Source organism: Dunckerocampus dactyliophorus, chromosome 7 (assembly GCF_027744805.1).
Source record: "Dunckerocampus dactyliophorus isolate RoL2022-P2 chromosome 7, RoL_Ddac_1.1, whole genome shotgun sequence".
Taxonomy (NCBI): domain Eukaryota; kingdom Metazoa; phylum Chordata; class Actinopteri; order Syngnathiformes; family Syngnathidae; genus Dunckerocampus; species Dunckerocampus dactyliophorus.
The window spans coordinates 12,687,231-12,699,316 of record NC_072825.1 but is presented as its reverse complement, the minus strand read 5'-3'; the positions used below and the strand labels follow the sequence as shown (position 1 = coordinate 12,699,316).

Genomic DNA, 12,086 nt, shown 5'->3' with positions numbered 1-12,086 from the left:
CTTCTTTATAAATGACATATTTTCGTAGGAATGGCCTAGAGAACCTGATTTATGTCCTTCTAAATGCGAGTTTTAACATTATTACAGCCCTCTAGACATGAAATAACAGCCCTATAGTCACCTTTACACTCGTATTACATAATGTAGTAGATATAATCACATAAAATGAGCCATTTAAGACTTACATAAAACTTGTGCTCGTGTGTTTCAAAGTAAATGTTTTCACTGGGTGAGCTGAGTGGTGGACAGACAAGAAAGTCAGGAGTCCGGCGATCACATCTGGTGTTTCTCTCATCGAACCTTTACTGACACCTGGCGACCAATGTAGAATACTACAGTCACAATTTGAATGTGTCTTTTTACCTTGTATTTTTTTTTTTTGGTTCATTTAGCCATTTTTATGTTTTTAATTAATTAATTAAGGCAAAATAGTAATATTTGTTTCAAAATGCATATTTTTGAACTAATATCAGGTCGTATCTTAGCACGAAACAGTATGATTAATTAATATATGTTTGAAAAAGCGTGATCGAGTGAAGTTGCAAAATTTGAACCGCGATGTGGCAAGGGGACGACTGAACTAGGGCCACTACACATTTGAAATTACTGATGGCATATGTAGTTTCTCAGTGTCTGCGGGACTGCTTGTCATGGACGGTGCCTCTGGACCCTTTCAGGCTCGTTTGGTGTATGGGTTTTTTTCATCACTTTGTGGTTTTGAGATAGCATAAGTACTGTACTTTGTTGCATTTTAACACTGTCTCTGTACTGTTCTTCATGCTGTCTCTTTAAGTCATGGAAAAGATTACACGTTTTGTAGTTGCTATGAACAACTTGTTGGCAGCATGTTGTGCAGATTGACGTTCGGTCGCTGTCTGACTTTTTAAATCCAAACCAAAGCCAAACAATGGAGATCCTCTTCGAGTGTTGTTGGTTTAGCCTCCAGCTACTGTTACATTAGCTGAGCTAACCACAGCCCAGAGGTTAAAATTACGATATAACTATGATATATACATATATACTGCTCAAAAAAATTAGAGGAACACTTCGAAAACACATCAGATCTAAACTGGGGGAAAAATGATCTTGAATATCTTTCCTGATAATAAGTGGGTGATGTATTAGTAACAAAATGATGCCACATAATTTGATAGAAATGAAAATGATCACCCTATAGAGGGGGAAATCAAAGTCACCCCAAAAATGAAAGTGAAAAAATGATGCAGCACACTGGTCCATTTAGCTAAAATGTCATTGTAGCAACTCAAAATGATTCTCAGTAGTTTGTGTGGCCCCCACGTGCTTGTACGCATGCCTGACAACGTCGGGGCATGCTCCTAATGAGACTACGGATGGTATCCTTGGGGATCTCCTCCCAGATCTGCACCAGGGCATCAATGAGCTCCTGGACAGTCTGAGGAGCAACCTGGCGGCACCGGATGGACCTAAACATAATGTCCCAGAGGTGTTCTATTGGGTTTAGGTCAGGTGAACGTGGGGGCCAGTCAATGGTATCAATTCCTTCATCCTCCAGGAACTACCAGCATACACTAGCCACATGAGGTCGGGCATTGTTGTGGACCAGGAGGAACCCAGGTCCCACTGCACCAGTGTAGGTTCTGACAATGGGTCCAAGGATTTCATCCCGGTACCTAATAGCAGTCACGGTGCCAATATCTAACCTGTAGAGGTCTGTGCGTCCTTCCAGGGATATGCCTCCCCAGACCATCACTGACCCACCACCAAACCGGTCATGCTGAATGATGTTGCAGGCAGCATAACGTTCTCCACTGCATCTCCAGACCCTTTCACGTCTGTCACATGTGCTCAGGTTGAACTTGCTCTCATCAGTGAAGAGCACAGGGCACCAGTGGTGTAGTTGCCAATTCTGGTGGTCTATGGAAAATGCCAATGGAGCTCTACGGTGCTGGGCAGTGAGCACAGGGCCCACTACAGGACGTCGGGCCCTCAGGCCACCCTCATGAAGCCTGTTTCTGATTGTTTGGTCAGAAACATTCACATCAGTGGCCTGCTGGAGGTCATTTTGTAGGGCTGTGGCAGTGCTCATCCTGTTCCTCCTCGCACAAAGGAGCAGATACCGATCCTGCTGAGGGTTGAAGGACCTTCTACGGCCCTGTCCAGCTCTCCTGGAGTAAGTACCTGTCTCCTGGAATCTCCTCCATGCGTCCAGGTACCGCAGTGATGCCCTGGTCCAGATCTGGGAGGAGATCCCCCAGGACACCATCCGTGGTCTCATTAGGAGCATGCCCCAACGTTGTCAGTCATACGTACAAGCATGTGGGGGCCACACAAACTACTGAGAATCATTTTGAGTTGCTACAATGACATTTTAACAAAATGGACCAGTGTGCTGTATCATTTTTTCACTTTCATTTTTGGGGTGTCTTTGATTTCCCCCTCTATAGGGTGATCATTTTCATTTCTATCAAATTATGTGGCATCATTTTGTTACTAATACATCACCTACTTATTATCAGGAAATGTATGTGTATGTACTGTATATAAATGTATGTATGTATGTATGTATATATATATATATATGTATATGACAAATCAGGCTGGTTTAGAATGTACCATTGGAATGTGCCTAATTGAACGGAAGTTTGCAGATGAGACATTTGTTGTTTCTTAAAAGGATATTCCACTATTTATTGTCTTTCAAAACACGTTGTGGGTTCAAAGTAATTTTAGGTACTTACTTTTAATAATAAGGATGAAGTGTATGCTATCCTAGAATCACCTCTGACATGTATTCAGTAGGTGTCACCTCCAAATCTTGTAATATATGTGAAAAACATACATATATTTTAGTTGCTGAGTTGGCGACTTACTGTAGTTAACTTACAGTATGTGCAGAAAATAAAGTGAATATAGGAATGTCAAACAGAGGATATAGTACCTGAAGTGAATTGAGCTGAATTTTCTGCAGTTTTACAGGAGATAAACGTGGCCAACATTTATCTGCTGTCTAATTTGCTTCCTGCTGTGAATCTGATAAAAATCCAAGGCTCCAATGTGAATCGCCCAAAAATAATTTCTTTGAGCCGCAGCCAGTGGGCAGGTTTGAAACCCAGAAGCTCCTACCAACATACTCTCGCATTCAGCTGTATGAATTTCAATGTATTCCAGTGGTCGCTCCTGCAGCAAATACTAGAAAAGATCTAAACCGTTTCATGGCACATGCAAATGAAGGCAAACTGCTCCCAAGATTCTAATGGGGCACAGAGAGGTATTATGGAAATAAGCTCAAGCAGCTTTGCTGTTCATTTTACCCCATTTCTTTTCAACTGTCCTCCTCAGAAAAAGTGTTTTCCATCAATGTTTATTCCATTATGTGGTAATTTCAATTATTGCATTATAAATTGATATTTCTAATGAGCGCATGTACAGATAATTATTACTGCAAACAGTCTTGTGTACGCTGAAACAAACATCTCATTTGCAGTACAACACAGCTCATGCACCCCTCACACGCTTGTCTGTCAGGCTTGTGTCACTGCTGCTCTGCACATTTGTAAATTTGTTATTGCACCTTTCGTTCCACACTTCTCTTCTTGGAAACCTCTGGGGAGGCATTTGTTGAAAAACAGCAGAGGGAGTTTGTCGGGGTTTGGGGTTTGTCGCTGGCACCGACTAACCAAACAGCTGTGACTTTAAAGGTTCAATTCATCCCTTCCCAAAGTTAAAGACTTACAAATGACTCACAAGCACTTGTTTTCACTGCTGGTTTATTTTGAAATAGATGACCTCCCTTCACACTCAATTCCCCAAAGTGAGGCCTTGCTAGCGCTGTGTCCCAGGAGCGACATACATACAGGTGATTACAATGTTTCCACAGAGACCCACAGTGAGTAGTCCTCCACACACATTCTGCACATCCATATTAAGCAGTGATTTTTCCCCCCCCCAGCCACGCCTTGAGCAACGCTTGGCAGCATGTTGTAATTACAGTGGAAAAAAAAAAGTGAATGGTTTTAGGAGGTGGAAGTATAAAACAGATGAGCGCGGTCTGATCTACAATCCCAGTCGACGCTTACACCGGTCCACTAAGTGGCCCTTTTGTGCTTGTTAACAGCAGTCTCCAAGCACCTTCAACATCTAAATAGCCAGTCATTGACTTGGGATGTCAGTGTTTATCCTGGGCAGCTCTGAAAGGCAGCTCCCTGGACTCTGTCAGCTGTCAGGGTGGCTGCCTTGCGCTCTTTCCCGACCTGAAGTGATGCTTGTTCTTGCTACTAAATATAGGATTTGTTGCAGAGAACTACAGCCTTGGGATCAATATAGTCAACACTGTCTTTGCCAATTTGATTAAAGCTAGAAAGGCAAAAATCTGTAAAATAGCTACAATATACTGTATGTTTAAATTTAGAGTCTGTGTGTTCAGAGTCCTTTCAGCGAGCAATGGTTTCAGTTTAGTTCTGTGTGCATGTTTCCTTTGTTAAAACTTAACAAATCCATAGCATAATACTATGGATACCTTTTGGTAGGGTACAAGCTAGAGTGGTATGGTACCTAAGGAGTGAAACCAATTACACAACAATCATCCATCTTCTATGCCGCTTATCCTCACCAGGGTCGCGGGAGCCTATCCCAGAGGCGAGAGGCCAACCATTCACACTCACATACATGTAGACAAACAACCATTCACACTCACATTCATACCTACTGTATGGACAATTAACCTAACATGCATGTTTTTGGAATGTGTATGGAGTACCCAAAGAAAACCCACGCACGCACGGGGAGAACATGCAAACTCTACACAGACATGCCCAACGGAGATTCGAATCCAGATCTTCCCAATCTCCTGACTGTGTGGCCAACATGCTAACCACTAGGCCGCCGTCATTAAGAATCCAAAATATGCATTTCCAAAACATACCATCAAACCTTACAATAGGAAAACATCATTCCTCTCTTATTGTCTGATGTGCTTTTCTGTTTCAATTCATAACATGCTATAAAAGACAGAGACAAAACAAATTTACTGCCATCAGAGCTGGAAGTAATGGTGTTAAAAATAAAACAATAACATTACTAACGCCACTAGTGTTTTCCAGTAACGAGTAATCTAATTAATGACTTTCAAATGTTACAACGCTTTTACCTTTGCTGACAGTAAAATGAAGTGCGTTATTACGCACTCATATCCATATCAACCATCTGGCTGTCGCTTCACTGCGACCACACGGGAAGCTAAACAGCTAGTCAACGGGAATTGTGGTTGCTCACGCTCAAGAAAACACTGCCTCTTAGCATTAAGGTAGAGAATTGCAACTCACAAGCTCAGACCTCAGCCTCTTGAAACACCTCTCAACGGCACAGCAATTACAATGCAAAAGCCAAATTATTTTCCATATTTGAAGGTTTTTCAAAAAAGTAGTGCAACAATTACTTGCCCTGGCAACTAAGTGCATTTATGAAGGAGTAATTCCGTGACTAATTCAATTACTTGTACTAATTTAAGTAATTTGCCCAACACGGCTTGCCATTCATAATAATTCAAAATTAGTGAAAAACATTTTACGATTATTTTATGTGGTCACTTTGTGCCCTTTAGGCTTGTGTCACACTACATTATTCTTATCAGACACATTTATTCATACAAAATTTTAAAAAATTGTGTTGTATTAATTATAAAGTACAGATTGGAAATAAAGAAAAAAAGACATCCGGGCACTACCCCAGTGCCACTAATACAAGTGAACCACACGATCACAATTAGAGCTGCAACAATGAATCGATTAATCGACAATTAATCGATTATCCAATTCATTGACAACTATGTTGGTATTTGATTAATCGTTATGTGATTTTAAAAATGTAAATATCCTCGGATTTCAGCCTCTCAAATGTGAATACAGCATTTTTAATTTCCGTCATCCATGAAAGCAGACCTATTTTTGTACTCAGCTCTGACAGCGATCGACATTTTTGCCTATTTTCTGATATGTTGCGGACTAAACCTCTGACTGTCTGTGTTTCTCTTGGAAATGAATAATCGACTAAGAAAGTAATTAAAAGGTTATTTGGAGCCCAAATCACAATCCCCAATTAATTATTTCTTACAACACAGTTCTGAAAGCAAGGTAGAGAGAAGTTTTCCCACCACAGGTTTGACCATATAAAAGGAAGAGACAACATAATGTGACGATTCAACCCTTCCACAATTAAAAATAGAACATTTATCAACACATTCAACTGCTTGGAAGGAGACGGGTCTAACTTTATGGTGCAGAATAAGCCCGTGGCTCACCTGACATTCAAAACCATAATGACCCATAAAACCTTCTTAACCCACAAAACTGCACACCCAGACATGATGCCCTTCTGACAGCCATATTTGTTCAGTCACTTTTATTTAATATGGCAGTGCACTTTCCTTGTGTTGAGCGATAGACTGTCAGGTTATCAGATTGCCAGAAAGCCATAATTACATTCACTATACATCTGGCAAGTTGCCCTGGCTAGTGACCTTTCCTTTTGTAAAAATAGGATTTAAAAGGCTGTCATAAGACACAAACAGAAGACTGGAGTTACGATGCAAAAGAGTTCTACCAATGAAACAGCTCTCTGAAACGCACCGATATGCCACGAATGCATTTGAGGGAATTACACTCTCTGGGTCTGGGTTTTGTACAACATTGCCCACCCCTGCAACTTATTATCACCCCCTCAACTTCCCACCTCTATGTGAAACGCCTCGTTTTCTCTAATGTGAATTTATGACGCTGTACATGAGATGCTTTGGAGGCCTGTCTCCCGTTGAGCCATGTTCGACGTAATGAAGACTGATCTGAGGTGACAGTGCCACAGCCTCTCTGAGCGGGTGCAGCCATGCAGCGTTTGCCACATGTGCTTGAGGGACCAACTTGGGGGGGAAAAAAAGGAGAAAGAAAACACAGCGTTGTGAGTCAGGGTTAATGTGATACTGTATATGTATGTACAACATCAAACTACATAGAGAGAATACCATTTATGAAAGAAAGAACTTCAGAATTGGATGACGAGAATTTTTTTTAACCAAATATTGAGTATAGTTGAGGATCTAAAATGTTAATAATATACAGACCTTTCCTGGGTGACCTTTATTCCTGTTAGCTGAGAGAAAAAAATAATAATTTCAATGTGATGTGTTTTATATAAGCCCGGCGGTGTAGTTAGCACGTCTGCCTCACAGTCAGGAGGTCTGGGTTCAAATCTCCAATGTGGAGTTTGCATCACATGTCCTGGTCATACACAGCATCATTTCTATTTGAGGCTGACTCCAACCCTTTTTTTCCCACATATAATTATACAGTGGATCTTCGGTTTTCATACGCCCCTGGTTTTGAATGAAAATTGCCATAAATATGTTTCGGTTTTTATGCATTTTATGGGTTATGATATGGCTAAACAATGCGCCTAACAAACTAGTAGTGTCCAAACAAAACATCCATGCGTTGGTGACTCTCTGATGATTCCCTGTGAAGAATGGATAGTGGCTCCGTTAGAGTCGGGACACAATAGACATCATCTTTCTTATGTGTTTTCTTTTTGCTCATAGAACGCACACAGAACGATAAACAACTCAGTTTGTTTTCTTTCTTTTTCCAAATAAGCAGTGTGCACCTTGTGCTGATAAGCCGTTCGAGCGCACTGCATACAGTGTGTCTGAGTGTTAGAAGAGCTTGTGTTGTTTTGTTTTTTTTTATTTAGGACGGCTGCAAAAAAAGTTGCAAGTGCCAAAGTGATAAAGAAGGTGAGAAACATTATTGAATTCAAGAAAGAAGTTGTAGCAAAGTACGAAGGGAGTGTCAGTTACAATAGGACTGTAATGTAAAGGTTCCTTAGTTAGCACGGGTGGAAGGGGCAATGGTTTAGTTCGACAACAAAGTAGAATTATTCTCTATATGTGTTTTATGTTAATATTTTGGGGTGTCTGTAACAGATTAATTGGCTTTACATGATTTCTTTTGGGAAAAATTCATTTGGTTTTCATACGTTTCGATTTTTGTCTGACTTTTTAGAACAGATTAATGTCGAAAACCAAGATTCCACTGTAAATACAGAGAAAATGACATGATCATTTTCATTATTTCATTTAGCTATAAGGCGGAACAATTGGGTATGTACAGAAAAAACATAAAAAGTGGCCTCTTTTTGTGAGACTTGACAATATGATCTGCTTATAACTTTAAAAGAAATATAATACAATTAATAATAATAATAATGAAAAACCTGTTAACTTCTGAATTTACAGTTCAACCATCCATTTTCTATGTCGCTTCTCTCCATTAGGGTCGCGGGGATATTCTGGAGCCTATCCCAGCTGACTTTGGGCGACAGGCGGGGTACATCCTGGACTGGTCGCCAGCCAATGGCAGGGCACATTTAGACAAACAACCATTCACACTCACATTCATACCTATGGACAATTTAGAGTCGCCAATTAACCTAACATGCATGTTTTTGGAATGTGGGAGGAAACCGGAGTACCCAGAGAAAACCCACGCACGCACGGGGAGAACATGCAAACTCCACACAGAAAATACCCAGCGGAGATTCGAACCCAGATCTTCTCGATCTCCTGACTGTGACTGTATATTGGACCGTTTGTGTAACATGGGTGTAAATAGGCAAACGCTAAGATGTTTGGTGTATTGCTTCTGAATGTCAAATATTGTGATGATGAAAGACTGCATCATATTTCAGTTTTATGACTCATTAAGGTCAGATGATTTCACACATTTCTGATTTCACAAAACTTATTAAAATCCAGTCTTCACTCAACATGCCGATGCCACGAAGCACCGCAGCAAACAATCTATTAGACACGCACGCATGATTTTTGCGTTCATTTCCCAGCACTCAATAGTATCTGATCAATGGGCCGGTCTCTAATGTATTTTCTGTGCATCTGCAGTGAACCTGAAATCCAGCCTGCTTCTTTTAAATGTAACATGAGGGACAGATACTCCTCGAAGCATTTTAAAACTGCTAAAGACTGATTAATTGTGTTGACGCGCATCTGAGGCTTTTGTTTGCCATCGAGTGCTCTCGAGCGTGTGCGATTGAATAGAGTGCTGGACGTTCCAATGTTTTTTTTTTTAAACCAATTTGCTTTTTTTATGCTTTAACTGATATCTTGAAAGGCTGACTGATATGATTGTTGGCCATAAGCAGTGCTCAGTGCTCAATTATATACAGTGTATGCACACATGAAATGAATGCCAATTTCTCTAATCTTGTGTCCTTTTATTTATAAAACACATTTATAAAAGGACAAGACAATTAAAAAAAACTTATTTTTAGTGCTGGAGTCCCTCTTTTTGTTTCTACTTTTTGCTTGTTACTAGACATTTAAAAAGCAAACAAAACCAAAAAAAAACCCACTGAAGGCCTTCTTTTCGACACTGTATACAGTAATCCCTTGTTCCGGACCCGACCGTGATAAATGAATTTACGCAAAGAAGGATTCCAGGTACCAAATGACACCGCCGGCCCATGATGTGCAGCATACCATTCCATTCTTAGAAGAGCAATATTTTGACACTTGCAGAGTGATTGGAACAAGACTATGAAAGTAATATCACACTGTTCGCACGGAGGAGAAAAGTTCAAACTCTATTTATCAGACTAACGTCAACTTTTTGTTTGTTTTAAGTTGTAAGCCATCTGATCAGAAACAGGTATCAGCTTCTACCCTGAGCTCATGGAAACATTGTCTCTGTGCCGTGTGACACCCTCCGTATCCAACAAATTCCTCATGAGCTGCCTCATTAACACCTGAAAACATGTACAGATTTTGCCATTAATCATGTTTTGAATAATTGTTTCAAGCCATTGTCAGTACAGAAGCTAAAAGTAATTATGAGACCTGAAATTAACAATTTTTCATCGTTTGCAAAAGCTATCCATTTATTCATGTATAGCGGACAGTTTTGCAGCACACTAAAGTGTATAATATTTATTCCTATGATTCATTTTATTGGTAATGTGATTCATTCTGTGATCCAATTTTGTGAAATCATTGGTAATTTGGAAATTCAGTAAAACCTCGATATTTGTCTGCCCCAGTTTTTGTATGATTCGTTTGTTGTCGCCAGTATTAGGCCAAATTTCTGTCATATTGCACTTAACAAGCATATTGCATACTACACTTAACAAACTAGACCATTTGCGCTGTACTGTATCAATCCACAAAATCAAGTGCCCAAACAATGCACCCTTTGCATTGCCAATCGTCCCTAAATGTTACTCAAACACTTATTAAACACATTTTAAATTGTAAAATGTATGAGTACTCACCAATAATGACTGATGATGCTTCCGTCAACCACGCTTCCGTCTGCTGTGGGGCAGCGTGCGGTACTGCATTCCCTTTGAGGATTAATCCAGGGACACCAAAATGCGTAAATTGAGGTGATACAGTGAGGCAAATAATACATAATAAAAGTTTTGGTTGCTCTTTTAGTGACTCCTCTGCAACGTTTATCTTCTAAGAAATTAACAGTCATGCAATAACAAACAATATTAATACCTCAACAAAGACAATAATACTCAATTGTCATAGTTTTTTTCAAATCATATTCCTAAAGCATTGGATTTTATTGAAAAGTGTATTTTGTGGTCTCCAAGACTCACATCACATAAATCCATGGCTGGTTGAAAACTTGACTTTTTTATAGTCACGTCCACTAGTGATAGTTAAGCTGTCTCCTGTTCTAGTTGCTTAGTTTCCCTTTAATTTTGAAACTGGAGCTTTATCATAATACACTATAACCTAGAATTGCTCCTCGCAGAGCACCTTACATCCAGTGAGGTCAAACATTTGTTGCAAAAAAAGATACGAGAGAGATGTGCCAGTGCTTAAAGTTCTTTAGAGTTATCATCCAGCGATTCACTTTGTCAATGTTAATGATGTATTTAATACATGTGATGTCACACGGTCAGCAGCTAGTGATATTAAATGCTTGGTAATACAAAGTACATGAGTGTAAGTTGTCACAGTGATTAATGACCTCAGTGACACAGCAGCAGGGTTCAGAGACAGCTTGAAGGAGCTTGACTGCACGACCTTGTGAGACTTCAACAAGGTCATGTGGTACAGCAGAGTACACTTTTTTCTTTCTTTAAATTACAATGCTCAGCAGGCCTTAAATAAACCGTGTTACACTGTCCACAGTGAGTTTGACATTCATGAGTATGACAGTTGTGGACCCGCCATTAATCTGCTAGAGGTTTTCAGCTCCTCCCCCTTGCAGTGTTCACCGAGGGAAAAAAATGATCCCTTTCTTTCCGGTTGCCATTTAGCTAGCAAGCTATGTTAACGAGGACATTTATGATAAAAATACATGAAGAACACAGTTGGACTCACCCAGTGCATTAATGTCACGACAAGATGTGTGCCATATTGTACACTAACCGAAAAATGTACGAAAAAACGCAGGCAAAATTTAGCTGAACATTTTCGACGTTAACCGAAAAATACGCTAACCGGAGCCTACACTAAACAAGGTTCCACTGTATATCAATAAACTATGTCATAGTCAGAAACTTGAAAAAAAGCCTCATACTACAATATACGTATAATTGTCTAAGATTTCAATTTGGAATGAGTGTCCTACAAATAGTCAACCTGTTCTGTGGCTAATATTGTCTGCAATTAACGGTGGCTGCACTGCTTCAGGATATGCACGAATGACATTATGGCTGTCAGGAGATTTGGGTTTGTATCTCAGTTAGAACATCTCTGTATGGAGTTTGCATGTTCTCCCTGTGTGTGTGCACAGATCTCCTCCTACATTCAAAAAATATGCACTTTAGACTCATTGGAGATTGTAAAGGTGTGAATGTGAGTGTGAATGATTTTTTTGTAAAATACAGTATGTGCCCTGGTGACCAGGGTGTCCCCTACCTCTTGCCAAAGTCAGCTGGGATAGGCTCTAGCTTACCCGTGACCCATACGGACAAGCGATATAGAAAATGGATGGATGGATGGATTACTGATGAGGGCAAGGGGTATAGAACATGAATGGATGGATTACAATACAGTTGTCCTTCGCCACTTTGCGGTTCAAATT

The 12,086-nt window shown here is 40.1% G+C and overlaps 1 protein-coding gene across 4 annotated transcripts in view; it reads right to left on the bottom strand.

Annotated features, from left to right (window-relative positions):
• Positions 1-3,879: 3,879 nt before the first annotated feature.
• The window catches only part of ube3d (ubiquitin protein ligase E3D), a 52,859-nt gene continuing 44,652 nt past the window's right edge, over positions 3,880-12,086 (bottom strand). The window contains exons 10-12 of one of the 4 annotated variants that reach the window (XR_008571979.1): positions 10,312-10,383; positions 7,094-7,122; positions 6,777-6,892 (exon numbers count right to left, since the gene is read on the bottom strand). Coding sequence is in view for 3 of the 4 variants with exons in the window: in XM_054781211.1 (XP_054637186.1) it covers positions 6,745-6,892; positions 7,094-7,122 (177 nt within the window). In the remaining variant the exon portion in view is untranslated. Of the gene's footprint in view, positions 6,893-7,093; positions 7,123-9,332; positions 10,384-12,086 lie in introns of those variants that run through there. The other 3 variants (XM_054781211.1, XM_054781215.1, XM_054781213.1) reach the window with 3 other exon arrangements.